Source organism: Megalobrama amblycephala, linkage group LG14 (genome assembly GCF_018812025.1).
Source record: "Megalobrama amblycephala isolate DHTTF-2021 linkage group LG14, ASM1881202v1, whole genome shotgun sequence".
NCBI lineage: Eukaryota > Metazoa > Chordata > Actinopteri > Cypriniformes > Xenocyprididae > Megalobrama > Megalobrama amblycephala.
The window spans coordinates 45,487,535-45,507,877 of record NC_063057.1 but is presented as its reverse complement, the minus strand read 5'-3'; the positions used below and the strand labels follow the sequence as shown (position 1 = coordinate 45,507,877).

General features: G+C 38.8%; 1 protein-coding gene across 1 annotated transcript; it reads left to right on the top strand.

Annotated features, from left to right (window-relative positions):
- The first annotated feature begins 890 nt into the window (after positions 1-890).
- Positions 891-19,685, top strand: LOC125244516 (stonustoxin subunit alpha-like). Its single transcript, XM_048154587.1, has 3 exons — positions 891-1,162; positions 1,316-1,363; positions 19,162-19,685. Exons 1-3 carry the CDS (start codon positions 1,144-1,146, stop codon positions 19,683-19,685), a joined length of 591 nt encoding a protein of 196 aa, XP_048010544.1. The 5' UTR covers positions 891-1,143.
- Positions 19,686-20,343: the final 658 nt, after the last annotated feature.

The following is a 20,343-nucleotide window of genomic DNA, read 5'->3' as shown; positions in this document are numbered from 1 at the left end:
CAATCTCAGCACTTCACTGATACTGGATTCATATCTGTTTACTTGATGATTTATGTGATGTTTCTCCTGTTATTGGTTTGTCCTTTAGCACCAGCTGAAGGAGACGCAGAGGTTGTTCCAGCAGAGGATCCAGCAGAGAGAGAAAGATCTTCAGCAGCTGAGAGAAGCTGTGGAGTCTCATAAGGTGAGTCTGGAGAAGAAGAGAAGTTTGAGAAGTCTCAGTCAGACTCACTGAAGCCACTGTGTGATTGTGATGTGTGTCCTAACAGCGCTCTGCACAGTCAGCAGTGGAGGACAGTGAGAGGATCTTCACTGAGCTCATCCGCTCCATTGAGAGAAGCCGCTCTGAGGCTACACAGCGGATCAGAGATCAGGAAAAGACGGCAGTGAGTCGAGCTGAAGGACGACTGGAGCGACTGGAGCAGGAGATCAATGATCTGAGGAGGAGAGACGCTGAGCTGGAGCAGCTTTCACACACACAGGATCACATCCATTTCCTGCAGGTAACAGAGATCTAGAAGAACAGGATCATAATGGACTTGAGCAAGAGACTCACAAAGAAACATTTCATGAGAGCAGAATGAGCCGTTGACTGAAGTGTTGATCTGTGTTCGGTTATTATATAATCATCAGTCAGACTCTCATCTGATCTTCTTCTTTCGAAAGAGACACACAAATGCAGTTCAGCTCTGGAAATTTCTTAAGAAACATTTTTCAGAAAGACATATTGAGCTTCCAGACGACAACAGTTCAAAGCTTCACTAATATTTAAACAGTTTTAAAACAATGCACCCCCCTTTTTATAATAATTTTCATTAACACATTATTGAATTTAGTAATGAAGTCCTCAAACAGGAAGTGAGGCTGTATATTAGCTGTGCTTCGGTGTATTTACTGGATTGAGGAGAGTTACTAAAGATCAACAAGAGCTGCTCAAATCTGACAGTAGTGCAGGTTATTGGCTGAAGTGTGGAGGTGATGAGCTTTGATTTCTGTTTTCTGTAGAGTTTCCAGTCTCTCTCAGCTCCTCCTGAATCTACAGACGTAAATGACGATCCCTTCAGTTCTCTCTCCTCTTTTGATGGAGTGAGAGAATCTGTCCGGCAGCTGAGAGACAAACTGGAGGATTTCTGCAAAGAGGGGATGAAGAACTCTGAAAGAGGTAAAGTCCTGGAGATTCATCTGCTCTCAGAAATGATCCTCCATCATCTCATATCATGTAGAAGATCATATTAGAAATGTCTTAGGAACGGATGCAGGGATCATTTTCTCGTGACATGATAATCACACTCTTCATGTCTGTTAATTTCCACAGTCACTTTCACCAACATTGTTCTCAGGACCAGGAACGACTTCCTACATTGTAAGTCACTAAGAAAACAAGCAAAGAAACTCACTGTCTACTCTTTTGTGCAACTAGACTAGTAGATGCATGCATATTTATTAAAGGGTTAATTCACCCAAAAATGAAAGTTCTGTCATTAATTACTCACCCTCATGTCGTTCCACACCCGTAAGACCTTCGTTCATCTTCAGAACACAAATTAACAAAGGCATCATTTATATTGTCTACATAAATGTTAAAATCTCCAACAATCAGTGCTTTATCAACGTTGACCAATAGGTCTGAGAGAAAGTCTGCAAACTCTTTTAGGAAATCAACATAAGGCCCTGGAGGTCTATAAACGGTAGCTAAAGCAAGAGATAGTAGCGACTTTTTACTTATATCTGAGAGTGTAATATTTAGCATAAGAATTTCAAATGATTTAAATCTGTAGTTTGTTTTCTGAGTAACGTTAAGAATATCTCTATAGAATGCTGTGACACCACCGCCACAGCCAATTGGACGGCATTTATTTTTATAACGGTAGCCAGGTGGACAAGACTCATTAAGACAGAAATAATCATTTGGTTTAAGCCATGTTTCAGTAAGGCAAATTACATCAAGACTATTATCTGTGATCATTTCATTTATAATAACCGCCTTAGGTGTCAGTGATCTAATGTTTAGTAGCCCTAGCTTTAGAAATTGTTTTTGTTCAGTAATTTAGCAAATTTCTGGTTTGATCACGATCAGATTTTTTCTAGATCCTTTATTTTTATTGTTAAACCTCACTATTCAGGGAATAGACACAGTTTCTATAGACTGCACTACACTCACATTTCTATCAATTAAGTGGGCAGAACACAAATTGTGATTTGAGGTTTGACTTACTAGTCATACGGTGCGAAGCGTCTTGAAGATGTTCTCTGACAGAAGATCAGCTCAGATTCTGCTGGGGTGCAGGCCATCAGCACGGAAGAGCCTAGGTCACTCTCAGAAAAGATTTCAGTTATTTATAAAGAGCAGCTTCTGTTCAGCACCTCCGTCTGCCGCAGCCTGGTGTCGTTCACCCCCGCGTGCAGAACAACAGCTCCGATGGTCTCAGCACTGTTGAGGATCGCGGGAACCTGCGCAGCAACATTGAGAACACGAGCACCAGGAAAACAGTGACTGTGCACCTTGCCTTTGGCTGTGGTAGCGTGGACATGGCAGACGATAGAGTCTCGCGAAGAGGGGAGAAGCGGTTCTTCGTTAGGAGGAGAGGTCCTGGTCCGAGGCCTGGCTCACGTCTTCCGCTGCTGGAGAACCCAAGGTCCCTGGTGAGACGGCGCTGGAGTGAACGCGTTCTGGGTGCTTGGGCCCTGTGCAGAGAAACACGCCGTAGAGGAAGCAGGAGTGTTAATATCGCGCTGCAAACTTACCGAGGATTGGTGAGCGTCAGCACAGGATTTTTCCAGCGCTGTTTGCCGCTCCCGTACCTCAGCCTGCTTCTCGAGAAGGGTCCGAATCTGTCATTCCACGGCCTCCAGTTCCAACTGCACCGCATGAAACATGTCCTTACCTGCACACAAAGGTAGAGAAACATCCGATACACTCGCCATTAGAATAGACGAACAATAATATAGTGAGAGAAGAGTACAAACGCTAGTGTGACCACGCCGCTACTGCTAGCGGGCTAGAGCTAGTAGCGAATGTTCGGGAAGTCGGATAAAACTAGCGATATCAAGGCAATCCGAGTGTTTTTTATATAAAATAATGTTGGGGATATGTTCCCCTGCCGTAAAAGAGAGAGTGATAGGTTAAAAATTTGATTTTAAAAGACAAAAACAAGCAATTAGGAATCAGCTCGACGGAGCTCTAGCTCAAACAGTGCAGCAGCAACAAATAGCATAAATGACCTACAATGTCAAAATTTTTCACAATCGTGACAGAAAATCAAAATACTGCCCTAACTTCACTAGCAGAAAGGCATATAAACAAACCCAAACAAGATCTGAACAGGGCGTGACGGCAGCTTCACATTCTCTATATCTACCTCCTCAATGGCAATCAAGTCAGTAGGAAAGTTGTCCTCTTCGTAACATAAGGATCACATCCAACATATGTTGTGATTTTCTGTTTATATCTTTCTAAACCAACACAGTATGGACTTTTCCCCATTTTTTCCATTCTAATTTTCCCTTCTTTGCCCTCCACCCGAACTTCACGTGTCACCAGAACCACATGATTACAAACAATCTATTACACTGTAATGTTGAATGGCTATAATTCATGTTTAAAATTGGGGGGGGGAAATCAATTTCATTTAGACATCAGTAGTATCAGTGGTACTGGCCTTCATTCATATAAAGATGCCATTAAACAAGCATTTAAAACATACTGTCATCATGTTGTCATCAGGAGATTAACTGTGAAATGATTATAGTACAAAATAAAAACTTTAAAAAAATTTTTTTTTTAATATTTTAAAAAACGTAAGTGTTTTTAATTGTGATTAATCACAGGACAAAGTGTGTGATTAATCGTGTTCATTTTTCTAATCTATTGACAGCACTAATTTAAACTATTCAGTCAAATCTATTATGTGGCATTTAATCAAATTCTTTTTAAATGATATATGATATTAAATGATATTAACATATAGGTGAATAGTAATAATAATACTAGAATGTACATTTCCTGAAGAAAATGTGTCAGTGCTGCTTGAAGTGGCAAAACTAGACACTCGGTTGCTAAGGTGTTCTGTGTGGTTGTTAAGGAGTTTCTAGGCAGTTGCTAGGGTGTTTTGGGTGGTTGTTAAGGTGTTATGCGGTTGCTAAGGTGTTCCAAGTTGTTCCTAGGCAGTTGCTATGGTAACCTGGATGGTTACTAAAGTGTTGCTAGGCAGTTGCTAAGGTACTTAGTGTGGTTGCTAGGGTATTCTGGGCGGTTGCTAGGAGGTTGCTATGAACCTGGATGGTTGTTATGCGGTTGGTAGTTGTCACAGATTGTTACTATGGAGTTTTTTAGTTCTCAGCATGCTTTTAACCTGATTTAGCACTTAGCTAATCACTATTACCGTGTAGCTATTCAATGCTAGCATATGTAGCATGTTGGAAGTCCAGTTTGCTAGCATGAGTCAAAAGAGAAACCCCCATGTCTGTACGATGTTCTGATGCAGAGATATAGGTCTTGCTAAACGGTTTCTAGGGTACTCAGTTTGGTTGCTAGGGAGTGGTTTTGCAGCTGCCAATGATGATACTGCAAAGGCTGCTTGCCAATATAAACCAACCCCCATGTTTCTCTGTCTTTCAGATGTGAAGATATCCCTCTTTTGCTTTTGGGTTGCTAAGGTGCTTTAAATGGTTGCTAGGGCATGGCTATGAAGTGTTGAAGGTGATTCGTGATTGGCTGTTTGCTGGCCCGAGTCAAACAAGCTCACCCTCTTGTTTCTATGACACTGAAATATATCCAAAGATATTCCTTTGATCTTTTTAAATGGAAGTCTATGGAACTTGTTGCTAGGGTGCCCTAAATGGTTGCTAGAGCATGGCTTAATAGCTTCACAATGATCCTGAGAGACTGATTGGTCATCTAAGTAAAATTAGCCCCTCCCCCTTGTCTCTATGACATTGTGATCCATGTTAAGTTCAATACAAAATCCCTATGGAATTTCCCAAAATAGGAAAAACGTGTGTGCAATGGGCTTCCCTTCAATATAGTGTGTCTATGGGGCAACTTTATGCAGTTCTTGCGCCCCAAGGGTACAACTTACACCCCACTGTGAGGTATGGTCTTACAGAGCCTGACAGCCTCTTCAAATGTGGTGATCCACATGTTTCTACGAAATTCTCGTTAGGAGTTATGACTCGTCAAATTTCGTCGCAATGTTAAGTCTATGGGATGTTTTCACACAATTTTTCACCCGCCAGATGAACATCGTACACCCGATCGCTTAGAAAAGTCACACCATTCCTCAATAATCCACACGATTTGATGCCTCATTCATGGGTCGATGACAAACGCTGCAGGACTGAAGTATGCAAGAAACACAAGCATGACTAATTAATAATAGTGATAATAACAGACACCAAAATATATTATAAATAAAAATATAATTAACATCACTGATCTAGTTTAATTCAATTCAATTCAATTCACATTTATTTATATAGCGCTTTTCACGATACATATTGTTTCAAAGCAGCATTACAGAGAATGCATGTCAACATTACAACTTAAAGAATGCAGTTAGCAAATGTAATTTAGGCAATTAATTTACAAACACTTTTAGCATTTAACTTTAAGGTAGAAGCAATGAGCTCCTGGAAAAATGAATTACATATTAACAATAATTAGGATATATAGAAATTTGGGAATGTGCATGTTGATCCATATGATTGCGTCTTCTGAAGTCCTCGTAGGAGTTGGTGCCGTCTCTTCACAGGTGTTGAGAGGCTGGATCCAAACTGAAGCCGATGTCCTCTCTAGGTAAAACAGAAAAGCAAATGGAGAATAATTAGCGTAGCTGCTGTTCATAACATTAAGCAAAGATAGTCATGTGCAATTGATCTGATATGAAATTCATTATGTGAATGCTTGGCTAAAGAGTTGCGTCTTTAATCTAGATTTAAACTGGGTGAGCAAGTCTGAGCCCCGAACATTATCAGGAAGGCTATTCCAGAGTTTAGGAGCCAAATGTGAAAATGCTCTCCCTCCTTTAGTGGACTTAGATATCCTAGGTACAACCAGAAGTCCAGAGTTTTGTGATCTTAAAGAGCGTGAAGGATTGTAGGGCGATAGAAGGTCGGTTAAGTACACCATTTAGCTAAACCATTTAGAGCCTTATAGGTCATTAGCAATACTTTATAATCGATACAGAACTTAATGGGTAATCAGTGTAGAGATGATAAAATTGGTGTCATGTGATCATATTTTCTTGACCTGGTAAGAACTCTAGCAGCTGCATTTTGTACTAATTGTAGCTTATTTATTGAGGAAGCAGGACAACCAGCTAATAATGCATTACAGTAATCTAGTCGAGATGTCATGAAAGCATGAACTAACTTTTCTGCATCAGAAATAGATAACATATTCCATGTCTTAGCAATGTTTCTGAGCTGGAAGAAGGCTGTTTTTGTAACATATGAAATATGATTTTCAAAGGACAAGTTGCTGTCTAATATAACACCCAGGTCTTTAACTGTCGAGGATGGAGTAACAGTACATCCTTCTAAATGCAGATTGTAGTCTGAGAGATTCTGTGTACAGGTTTTTGGTCCAATATGTAATACTTCAGTCTTATCTGAATTTAATAGAAGAAAATTACTAGTCATCCAAAGTTTTACTTCTTTAACACACTCTGTCAGATTGCATAATTTAGAGATTTCATCTGTTTGTGTTGAAATATATAACTGAGTATCATCGGCATAACAGTGGAAACTAATTCCATGTTTTCTTATAATATTGCCGAGTGGCAGCATGTATATTGAAAATAGCAGAGGGCCTAACACAGATCCTTGCGGCACTCCATAGTTTACTATCGTTATCTTAGATTTTTCCCCATTTAAATAAACAAAATTGTGACGGTCTGATAGGTATGACCTAAACCACCGTAATGCCTGTCCCTGAATACCAGTGTAATTTTGTTGTCGATCTAGGAGTATTTTATGATCTATAGCAGTCATTCCCAAAGGCGGGGTCCCGACCCACAAGTGGGTCGCGGGAGATTTTGTATGGGTCGCCAAGTCGAGCACTATTTTTCAGTGTGCTATATACTCTTGATTAAAAATTTATATGTGTAGTTCACCAATTAGCTGCACGAGGGAGCTCGTCGTTTTCTTCCGTTTTTTTTTTTTTTTTTTTTTTTGTTCTTTAGCTGCGCTCTGCACTCGGCAACCAGCCATAAAAATGGATGCTTGGCTAATTAAGAAGAAAAAAACAGCTAAAGACCAGGCTAACACTGCCAACAGCCAAAATACCGTCCCCGAGGGAGGCCAGCTTGAAAATAAACTAGCTAATGTTAGCAAAGCTACTTCAAGTGAAAAACGCCATAATGATGAAGAATGTGAGGAAAGCGGAACCAGTGGATGCTTTCGACCAGACACCGGAGCAGGTAACGTTACTTCTGAGGATTTGGGAGAACAGCAGAAAAACAAGCAGGCCCATCTCTCCCATTAGCCGGGTAAACTGCCTTGATTTGGTGAAACTGATGATAAGGACTGGTGCACTTAAACATTACTGTTCTTCTGCCTGACCAACATAAAAAAAAAAAAAAAAACTTAAAGCATGTTTTTGATAGCTCTGAAGGTTCATATTACTATTGTTCTAAAGATTGTTTGCATTCATATTTTTGTTTTGAGCAGAAAAAATGAGAGCCTGTCATACTGTGCACTTTATAAAATGTGTATATTACAGTGGGTGCATAAAAAGTTCTCAAAAAATATTTCAGTAAGAAACTTGTTCATATTATTCTGGTAGATGTGCAAAGCATTGAATGTTATATGAAAGGCATGCATTGATTCTGTCTGGTTTTATTGATGATAGGAAGAAAAATAAATGATTAACTGCCCTATTTTGCACTTTGTCTCATTAAGTATAAATTGTGTACACTGTAATGATGAGAATATGAAAACAATGAGATGCCCTGTCAACTCTTCCTTTCTCATTTCACCTCTGCATTTTACTTATTGTCAACAACAGGTAAATAAAAATAATTGTGCTTTGTCAAATATCTGTATCTCTTTTAAATAGTTAAGTGGAAGCTTAACTGACCTTAAAAATGGTCATACATATTTTGTTAATGCATAAATTCTCTTTGTGATATATGAACTATATGGGCCTAATGTTTATTGGGTCACAAGGATTTATCGAATTTAAAATGTGGGTCCCCAGAAAAAAAGTTTGGGAAACACTGATCTATAGTGTCGAACGCAGCACTGAGATCAAGTAACGCTAGTATTGAGACACAGCCCTGGTCAAAAGCTAGAAGTAAGTCGTTTGTAATTTTAACGAGCGCAGTTTCTGTGCTATGATGAGATCTGAATCCTGACTGAAATTTTTCATAGATAGCTTTTTTTTTGCAAGAAGGAGCACAATTGGGCCGACACCACCTTTTCTAGTATTTTAGATATAAATGGAAGATTTGAAATGGGTCTGTAATTTGCCAATACATTTGGATCTAATTGTGGTTTCTTAACTCCCTGAGGTCTGAAAACGCGCCGGCGCGTTTTGCAGTTTTTTTTCACATTGCAGCAAAACAGACTTAAAATACTCCGTCATTTTTTGTCATAGAGACATAAGTAATATATCAATTGAAACTATAGAATATCTTCTTTTATTTGTATACACTCAGAGTAAAAACAAAATGTTGTGCTTTTTGTAAAATAAAGGAAACTAAAATGATGCATGATCTGTCCTCTCCCTCTGAACATAGTCTAATCTGATAGTTCTCAGAAAATAAACTATAACTTAGTGAATACTAATGACAAAAAAATTACTCTTATGTCTAAAGACACGTTGAAATGTCAGGTTTTAAATAGTGCAAGTCATATCGAAAACAAAAATTCTGTGTTTATGTAATCTGTATGAAAAGAGACATGTCAGAAGTCTGTGATTCAGCTCATTATCCGCTAATGCGGCCACGCCCACGGAGCCAGCGCTATTCAGAGGCAAATTATGAGTCAATACAGGCATTCATCGTCTCAATCGTGTATTTATTGTCTTGAAAAGTGTTTATCTGTATGTAAAAGCCATGGTTAACGACCTTTGGAAGACATGCCGTTAGTTCCTGATATGTCCCCTTCTTCTGTAGAATAATTTGTGGACTAAATGTGTACAGAGAGCGCCCTCCGGCTACAAGTATGAATTAAAAACACCATTCCTGAAATGTCCTCTTCTTCTTTAGAATAATTTGTGGACTAAAGGTGTACAGAGCGCCCTCCGGCTGCAAGTATCAGCTGAAAACACCAGCGCTCATTTATGACAATGAATATAGAATAAATATAACTCCTCTGTATAGAAAATTGACATAAACATATGAGAATCCATCAATATTTCTCCAAATGTGCATGCTTTTAAACTAAAAGCCTATATTCAGACTCTTCAGCAGTCTGAATATAGGCTTCAGCATCACAGAAATACATTATATTTTAAAGAATATAATAGAATACCATTATTTTAAATTGAGCTGAGACATAATTACAGAGGTTTTTTTTCACAGCCTACCTGACTGAAAGGCCTCATTAATATGCAAGTCATTTCAGGTCATTATTATGCAATTCTTTTGTCTTCTCAGGTGTAAATGAGCCATTATTCATGATCATTCACGCCTCCATGCATACTGTGTTTCTTGACAAAAAGTGTCTTGCAAAAACTAAATCAATATATTGTTTTATATGAACAAGTAGGCATTATAATTTTTACATAATTTTGAAGCAAAAACTCTAGCCTACAACCTCCAATACCCAGAAGTCTTGTAAACACAGATTTAATATATATTTTTGGCCTTATTTCAGTGACTTAATTTTTTTGTTTTTTCAATAACCATGCATAAACATTATTCCTTCAAAAATACAAACATGTACATACATGTTCCTCACATATTATGGTAGCCTAGTTTGTGCTGAATACAGTGTAATGACACTTTTGTCATTAATATGTTTATGAACAACTGAAAAAAGCACAAATGTCAGGGCATGTCAAAACTTCTCCAGGCCCCAAATCAGCCTCAGACTCCAGGGGGTTAATGAGAGGCTTAATAAGTGCTAGCTTGAACGGTCGTGGGACGTGATCTAGAGATAAAGATAATATTGAGAAGAGGCTCTTCTGCTACAGGTTGTAACACCTATCCCGTTAACTTTTACTTGAGTGCTACATAAAATAAGGGACCAACCAGACCAATCTTACTCATGAGTCAAATGTATTAAACGTAGTCACATAAAACATTCATTATTCAATCCGACACCAATTTCTGACATCAAACAGTTGGAACCAAAGGTTAAGAAATACAGTCCATCACATAAAGCACAGTCTTTGGTATTTCATCAATTAGGACCATAAGCCCTGCCCAGTCTTTGTTGAAAATGAATAGAGAAAACAGCACTTAAATGGCAAGATAATCCACAGCAGAGTTCAAACATGGACAAAGCTCTCTGATTGAAGTACAACGTTGTCATACAACAGGTAACAGTCAAGTTGTGAATGGAAATCAACTCCTTGTTCCAATCTTCTCAGTAGTTTAAGCCCCCAAGTAATCCATATACATTCAGAACCCAAACCCTCTGTAAACAAAATTCAAAAACAAACAAACAAACAAACCGTAACCATGTGCTATGAACATGAGTTGTTAAACCAAAATAAAAAACAAACAACTACTTACGGATGAGCTTAGAACTTCAAAGTTCCTCAACCAGGGTAAAAAAAGCCACAACCACCATGAGGCAAGCCTCTCTTTACAGGTAGAGAACCAACTTCCTGCCATTTCTCCTTCTTTGCCTCCTTAAATAGGCCTACCCTACACCTCATAGAGCGCCCCCTAATGCTCAGGTGAGTAATAAATCCACTGGAGAAAATTACCGGTATCTATATTAGTAACAGGAAAACTGTTACATACCCCTCTCCTCGGAAAAAAAAACATTTAAGCATCACCATAAAACTTTTTCATTTTTTCTACATGAAGAGTTTCAACTTGCTTTGAATCATCCAACATTACTACCTGGTAGTTAACATTATTTAATTTTCTCAAAATTTTAGCTGGACCCAGCCATTTCGGTGCTAATTTAGCCATATATGAGTCTGAAGCTCGAGACAGAGGGTGAGAACGTATCCAGACTAAGTCTCCTTCTTCGAACGACTCAAGCTTCCTTCTTCTGTTATAGTACCTTGCTTGTCGTTCTTGAGCCTGACTAGTCTTCTCTTTTACTTGGTCAAACAGCTCTTTCTGCCTTTCAACAGTCCCATAAGCCACATGATCAGGTTTTGGTGGAGTTCGTACCAGTCGTTCCATGGGTCCTTTTAACTTTCGGCCTAAGGCAACCTCTGCAGGGGTTAAACCTGTACTTTCCTGCCATGCTGTATTTATGGCATAACGGAACTCAGATATCCATCTATCCCATTGTCTGTGGTTGTCCTTAACATAGGAAGATATCATAGTCTTGAGGGTTCGATTAGTTCTCTCAGTAATGTTTGTTTGTGGATGGTAGGCTGTTGTCAACTTCTGGATAACCCCCCAGCGCTTGCATGCATCATTCAGAAGTTGTGCCGTAAACTGTGGTCCACGGTCTGAGACAAGGTAGGTAGGTGTGCCCCATCGAGTGAAGATCTCCTTTATTAAGATATTAACAATTAGATGGGTCTTGGCAGATCTCATGGGAAATAATTCTACTCATTTACTGCAATAGTCTACTACTACCATCAGATATTCATTAGCCTGCAAACTCTTTGGGAAGGGACCCATGAGATCGACACCCAACATGTGTCCTGGCTCGACTACTGGTGTCGACTGTAAGTGACCAGACAGCTTGGAGATTCTCGGTTTGTAAATCTGACAGGTTTGAAATGCGGTACAAAAGCTCCAAACATCCCTGCGTATCTCTGGCCAGTAGACAACATTGAGTAAACGCCTCAAAGTTTTCATCCGCCCAAGATGTCCACTCAAGGGATTGGAATGGCCAAATTGTAAGAACTTCTCCCTTAATGCCAATGGTACAATTATCTGCATAGTTTCACCCTGATGTTTGTTGGGCACACAACGAAATAAGTAGTCATTTTGTATGACGTAATGAATGCGGGTAGGGTCCGTTACAGGCAACTTAGCCATTTCCCATAAAGGCTGAAGTATGGGATCTTGTTTCTGAGCACCTCCAATTTCATCCCAGCTGATAGGCAAGTCTGATCCAATGTTAGTCGCCTGACAAATAGCAATGTGACCTTTGGCTTCTTGAAAAGGTATACTCCGAGAAAGTGTGTCGGGTACTACATTGCACTGTCCCTTCCGATATTTGACTGTGAAGTCAAAGCTTTGTAACCTCAAAGCCCACCTGGTCAATCGAGAAGTTGGTCGGGGATGATTGAAAACCCACGTAAGAGCAACATGATCTGTAAATACTTCAAAATGTTTCCCTTCTAGATACTGTTTCCATTTCTCGACTGCCCAAATCACTGCCAGACATTCTTTTTCGGGCGTGGAATAGGACTTCTCAGCCCCATGTAGAAGTCTCTAAGCATAAGCAATAACATGTTCAGCTCCATCATGATCCTGAGTCAACACAGCTCCCAACCCGACATCACTGGCATCCGTTTGGACTTTAAAACCTTTTGTGAAGTCGGGGGATGCCAAAACAGGTGTTTTTTGAAGAGCATTTTTCAGTTTATCAAAAGCCTGTTGACATTCCATTGTCCACTCCCAGACAACATCTTTGCTCTTCAGAGCATGCAATGGCGCGGCGATCTCTGAAAAGTGAGGGATAAACCTATGGTACCATCCAGCAAGGCCTAAAAAGCGTTGTACCTCTTTGAGCGTGGTTGGAACAGGAAAATTTTGGACAGCCTCCACCTTGGCAGTTTCAGTACGAACTCCTTCTGCAGACACAACATGTCCTAGGAAAGTGATGGATCTTTGGAGCAGGTTGCACTTCGACAGATTAAGGGTCAAACCAGCAGCTTCTAATATGTCAAAGAGCTGTTTAAGGTGTTCAAAATGCTCTTGGACATTCTGGGAATAAATTACAATATCATTGAGATAGACAAAACAGAACTTTCCAAGACAGTCTCTCAATACTGTATTCATCAGGCGCTGAAAAGTTGCAGCGGAGTTTCGCAGTCCAAACGGTAGACACAAATTCATACTGGGCATTTTTGGTTACAAAAGCAGTCTTTGGAATGCTCTCCTCATCCATAAGCACCTGCCAATAGCCAGATTTAAGATCCAATGTACTGAAAATGGAAGCACCATACATTGATTCAAGTATATCTTGGATTTGTGGCATAGGAAATCCATCTAAAGGTGTCTTGGCATTTAAAGCCCTGTAATCAATACAGAAACGCATGGTACCATCCTTCTTAGGGACAAGAACTATGGGAGTGGCCCATGGAGAAGTTGATGGTCTGATTATCCCTTTTTCCAACATTTTAGAAAGTTCCTGATCAATGAATTGCTGTCTGGACACAGAAACAGGATAGGCTCGTTTACGAACTGGAATCTCATCTGAAGTGTTAATCTGGTGCCGAATCACAGCAGTTCGTCCTAGGGACTCAGTGCAGACTGTTGGCCGCTCGAGCATGAGTGCTTCTAGCTGACATTTCTGTGTTCTGTTAACCTCTGCTCGACTTGCCAGGTCTTTAATGATTGCCAATGTGGACAAAGGCACTTGAACTAAAGGTAATGCCAGATGTAGACTAATTGCTGCAGAAGAAGTATGAAGCATGAATGGATGTTTTACCTCAGTTTCTTCAGACAGAACATAGGTCTTGTCCTTAAAATCAATCTGGATCCCTGAATCCATCAAAAACTCCAGGCCAAGTATAACGGGTAAAGTTAGATCTTGATCCTTCATCACAAAGGCACTGAATGGATATTGATGACCATGCAGAGTACAATCCCAGATTACTTTTCCTAGAGCTGTCTGTACATGACCATTGGCAAGTGAGAAAGTCTGTCCTCTGCTGGACAGCCATGTTTCCTTGCTTGACTTTAGTTTTTTCCAATAAGATTCTTGAAGTAAAGAATAGGTGCTACCAGTGTCCAAAGTGCTTGACATCTGTAATTTTTGATGGTGATTGGCAGGGCTAATGGGTCAAGTTGTTTCTCCATATTTCCTGACAATACCGCAATGTGAGGATTTGACTGTCTGCCTTTTGCCGCTTTATTAGCTCCATTTGACTTCGCCTGATGCTCTGCTTGTCTACACGTACCAACTCATCAACCGTAGAGACAGTGCCTCGGAGTATGCTGGCAACACGAGGATTACAGTTTCTGAGTGTAGCTTGGAGTATCTCCCGTTCTGACATGGAAAGTTTCAATCGAAGGCATAAGGCATGATATTGATAAGCAAATGTTTGAAAATTTTCATCAAACCCCTGTTTCCGTTCTCTAATTCTTCTTTCAACCTCAACTTCATGATCATCAGGCAGGAAGGATTGTAGGAATGCTTTCTTGAACTGGCACCAAGTTCTCACCCTCTTCTTCTCTGCAAGCCACCAGTCCTTAGCTGTATGAGTTAACACAGAAGGCAACATAGCAATATCTCAGCATCATTCAGTGGTTGAATTGCAAGATACTCATCACATTTCTCAAGGTAAGAAATAGGGTCTTCTCCGTCCAAACTACCAAACCTTGGAAACTCCAGCTTGATCGGTGTTTTGAAATGTATAGGGTAGGTCGAACTTTCTGCTGGTTGGGGTGGACTAAAGTGAGGAGTAGAAGTTACAGTGGGGGTAGACTGAATCAAAGATTTTAATTGAACATCCCTTCGTGCCATACAATCCATCATCGCCTGTCCTACTTGCTGTATACTCTTTTCTAAGGTTTCCTTTACCTGTTGGCATTCAGTCTTGAGCTCAGAGGGCAGCATCTGCTCCAATTGTTGGATCCGTTTATGATGGTCCTTTTGCTGGGCTAAAAGTTTCTGCATTTGCTCTTCCATAACAGTCAACCTGTGAGTCTGCCTATCTATATCATGCTGCACACCATTAGAAAACACACCAAAAGATTTCTGCAGTTCATCCATTTTAGATTCCATCTTGCTCACTATTGATTCAAAATTGGAGGTGGTTACCTCTTCCACTTGAGGAGGTGGTGGTGGCGGTAAAAGCAAGTATTGCGAACTGTCCTCATGCTCTCCCTCATCCACCTCATTCTCCACATACAAATGACTAAGAGATTGAATTAGGTCTTGAACTGGTTCTTGTCTGATGGTGAATGGAGCAGTGGAATAGTCTGGTTCTGTAACGCCGTCACCCTCTGTCTCATCACATAGGTCTGCCATTTTGTGTAACTTTTAAAATTAACTCATTAAATGTAATTTAATAACTTAATGCACTTACTCAACCATTAAGTTCAGTGATCCTTCTACACCTTCAACATAATGACTCAAAAAGTAAAATTGGTCTGTTTAAAACCAAATTAAATTCATTCAAATCTTACTATCTGGCTTTGGATTTTTTTCCTGGTCCCTGTTCGGGCGCCAATATATGTAACACCTATCCCGTTAACTTTTACTTGAGTGCTACATAAAATAAGGGACCAACCAGACCAGTCTTACTCATGAGGCAAATGTATTAAACGTAGTCACATAAAACATTCATTATTCAATCTGACACCAATTTCTGACATCAAACAGTTGGAACCAAAGGTTAAGAAATACAGTCCATCACATAAAGCACAGTCTTTGGTATTTCATCAATTAGGACCATAAGCTTTGCCCAGTCTTTGTTGAAAATGAATAGAGAAAACAGTACTTAAATGGCAAGATAATCCACAGCAGAGTTCAATCAGAGAGCTTTGTCCATGTTTGAAGTACAACGTTGTCATACAACAGGTAACAGTCAAGTTGTGAATGGAAATCAACTCCTAGTTCCAATCTTCTCAGTTGTTTAAGCCCATAAGTAATCCATATACATTCAGAACCCAAACCCTCTGTAAACAAAATTCAAAACAAACAAACAAACCATAATCATGTGCTATGAACATGAATTGTTAAACCAAAATAGAAACAAACAACTACTTACGGATGAGCTTAGAACTTAAAAAAAGCCACAACCACCATGAGGCAAGCCTCTCTTTACAGGTAGAGAACCAACTTCCTGCCATTTCTTCTTCTTCTTCTTCTTGTTTAATGGCGATTAACTCCAAAGGAGCATTATCGCCACCTACTGTGTTGGATGGCAAATTAACCTTGGTGATAAGTCTGAAGTTTAAAACTATTTCCTCTTCCTTCTTTCACAAATAGACCATTAACTATGTTTCCTTGTTGAACCCTACTCTATCATCCCACATACATCATCATTATTTATCATATCTGCAATAGAGGTTTCATTGAGCTTCATCCGGCTCTGCGTGTTCAGCTCCTCCGTCCACACTCAGCCCCCATGGCAGGTTCAACATTTCAAGTATATCATATTCTAAATCCCAAACCTGAATCATATATAAACGTAATTAGTGCTCTATATATCTGTCTATCCATTAAACCTTTTCCTAAAATATCCTCATTCTTCATTCTATCCTCTCCATTCTTCAGATGACTGAACAATACATCCCGGAAAATATTATACTTACTACAAATAAATAATACATGACATACATTTTCAGATACTCCACACACATCACATAATCCATTTTCATGTAACCCCGTTATTGTCAGTGTTGAGTTTAACCCTGTATGTCCCAATCTTAACCTAGACAGCAATACTTCTTCTTTCCTATTTCTTCCCTGACAATGTATCCTCCCTACTGTCTGTGTGATACTATAACACCATCTCCCTGTGCTACTACTGTCCCATCTCATTTGCCACTTATTCATTAACTTTCTCTTTAAAATCGACTTTGCCTCCTTTTTCCCCATAGGTACTTTAACATCCACCTCCCTCTTGTCTAGTGCTTTTTTTGCTAGTTTATCCGCAACTTCATTACCAGTTACCCCAATGTGTGCTGGTACCCAACAGAAATACACCACTATTCCAGCCTCTTTCAGTCTGTATAATGATAAATATACTTCCATTAATAAATCATCTCTGTCTGATCTTGCATGTACTATACTAATTAAAGCTGAAAAAGAATCTGAACATATTACCACTTTATTTGGTCCTGCCATTTCTCCTTCTTTGCCTCCTTAAATAGGCCTACCCTACACCTCATAGAGCGCCCCCTAATGCTCAGGTGAGTAATAATAAATCCACTGGAGAAAATTACTAGTATCTATATTAGTAACAGGAAAACTGTTACAAGGTAACAACTCTTTCAGTAGTTTAGTGGGTATTGGATCTAATAAACATGTTGTTGGTTTAGACGCAGTGATAAGTTTATTTAGCTCTTCCTGTCCTATAGTTGTAAAGCACTGCAGCTGTTCTTGCGGGGCGATAATTGAGGCTGAATCATAAAACTCTGTCAAAGGTTGTACATTTACAATTGTATTTCTGATGTTTCGATTTTCTCAGTAAAGAAATTCATAAAGTCATCACTATTAAACTGTAATGAAATGTTTTGTTCTGGTGATGTCTGTTTATTTGTTAATCTAGCCACTGTACTAAACAAGAACCGTGGTTTGTTTTGGTTATTTTCTATGAGTTTGCGGAGATGCTCGGCTCTGGCTGCTTTTAGAGTCTTTCTATAATGGGAAGAGCTGTCTTTCCACGCAATTCTGAAGACCTCTAAACGAGTTTGTCTCCATTTGCGTTCTAGATTACGAGTTTCTCTTTTGATAGTGCGAGTAATACTGTTGTACCATGGAACAGTATTTTTCTCTCTAACCTTTTTAAATCTCATCGGTGCAACAGTATCTAATGTACTAGTGAAAATGGTGCTGCTAGTCATTTTCTCAAGATCATTTGTGTGTGCTTAGGTACGATGAGCAGCTGAGACAGATCAGGCAGTTTATTTGTGAATTTATCTATAGTTGTCGGGAGAATTGTTCTGCCTAGTTGATATCGCGGTGCAATTTGACAAATATCATCAGTTTAGAGTCAATAAAGTCTCTTCTGCTATTTGATCCCAAAATACAGTGAAAAAACAGTAATATTGTGAAATATTTCTGATTTAAAAAAAACAAACAAAATATATTTGAATATATTTTAAAATGTAAAACAAAAATGTGGAGGTGTTTATCTGGAATATTTGATGAACAGAAAGATTGAATAAGAATTATGAAATAAAAAGATTTAAAATGGAATGAACTTTAACAGAGATGTGAATCAGGACTAAATTGAGGATTCAATATATTCTTCAAAAACAGAATATCTTCTAAAACTAATGAATAAATATGATTATTTTTCACTGAAAGACTATTAAAAACATTCATTCAAGATTTAGAGGTAAAATCACAGTAGTAAAAAAGCTCTTCAACAGTTTCAGTAAAGTAAGAAACTGAAAACTCTTCTGGAAAAATTCCACTATGGATTTATCCTAAACAGGATTTTGTATCAAGTCATTTTAATCTTTGGGGAAACAGATAGAAATATAAAGAAAGCTCAAGATCGCCAAAGTCTACAGCACTGAAAATCACCAACAATACAATTGTCAGTTTCACTCTTTTTTGGACTTTTTCCTGCCACTAGGATGTTGTCATGGTTTCTGATCACTGTCAGCTGTATGTCATCATCACCTCATTTGCACTTGTATTTATGTTCCCTTGGTTTCTTCTTCATTTGTCAGGTATTGTCAGTGCTTACGTGTGTGTTATGCTCTTGCTTGGATTTACCTCTGGAATTATTAAAGATTGCCTTCTCTCTTCCTCTTCGTATTTGTATTTGATCTTCAACACAGCGTGTGACAACAATTGATCTACAACGCCTAAAAACATTTTAAATCAAATTATTACACTCATCGTTGAATCGATATAATGGACTCTTGCTGAATTAAAGTATCATTTTCTTTTAAAAGACAATCATACTGACCTCAAACATTTGAATGGTGTAAAATATAACAATAGACCTTTAAATTATAATAAACACATAATAATAACAACATTAATATTCAGGAAAGACTGATTAGACAAACCCAAAAAACACTGATGTAAATGATGATTTTCACAGGATATCTGGTAAACTGTACTGAGACACTGATGATATATTGAACAGGAAGAGTTCAGAAACATTAAAAGATCAGATTCATAATTCCTGATTCTGATGTGTTTTATCTCCATCAGATTCCCATCAGCTCAATCTGGATCTGAACACAGTGAATAAACACCTCCGTCTGTCTGAGAAGAACAGAGTGATTACTTACACTTTCCCAAAGCTTCAGTCATATCCTGATCATCCAGACAGATTTGATTATTATCTTCAGGTGTTGTGTAGAGAGAGTGTGTGTGGACGCTGTTACTGGGAGATTGAGTGGAGTGGATGTGTGTGTATATCAGTGACATATAAGAGCATCAGCAGGAAAGGATTGGGTAAAGAGTGTGTGTTTGGAGGTAATGATCAGTCCTGGAGTTTGCTCTGCTCTTCCTCCAGTTCCTCATTCTATCACAATTACAAAGAGACTAAACTCCCAGTAAAGTCCATCAGCAGGAGAATAGGAGTGTATGTGGATCACAGTGCAGGAACTCTGTCCTTCTACAGCGTCTCTGGAGACACAATGATCCTCATCCACACAGTCCAGACCACATTCACTCAACCGCTCTATCCTGGGTTTGGTGTTGGTTATAAATCATCAGTGAAACTGTGTTGATGAATCAGAAAAGACTGTAGAGAGATTCTACCCATAATGCTTTGAGCTCATGATGAATCAGTAACAGTGAGATGTTATAGAGTCTCTTATTTTCTCTTCATTACATTAATACTACAGCTGAACTTCTGTCAGTGAAAATAACATGAAGAATAAATGTGTGTAATGAATCCTCATATAGACAGTGAGATCAGTGTGTGTGTGTGTGTGTGTGTGTGTGTGTGAGTCATGATGAGTGGTGGTGTGTATCTGTGCTTTTCTAGTTTCTCTATTTGTGTTGATGGAAATCAGTCATTCAGTTCTTATTGTAGTGTCACATTAATCATTTTTATTATTACTATCAAAATTACCATTTAATTGAAATGATCACACACAGGATTCATTAAAATGTTATAAAAAAAAAAAAAATGTTGTAAAATTGATAAATTAATGAATGTACAATATATTAAAAGGTGTGTATTTTCAACCAATCTTGTATTCGGTAATACATAAAATCATATTTTGTTCTATTCATGTTCCTGGTAATGTCTGTATTTGGGATCTGGGAAGCGACTGAGGGTCTGACTCGTGTCAGGAATACAGTAACAGTGTTTTGTACTTCATTAATTTACTCAAACAACTAAATTAGCCAAGATTCATCATAACTGTGTAAGATATGTAA

Bases quoted from the DNA above. Each gene is read 5' to 3' on its own strand.
- LOC125244516 (XM_048154587.1), top strand. The intron at 1,364-19,161 runs GTAAGTCACTAA...TATCTCCATCAG, and splicing joins CAGGAACGACTTCCTACATT to ATTCCCATCAGCTCAATCTG.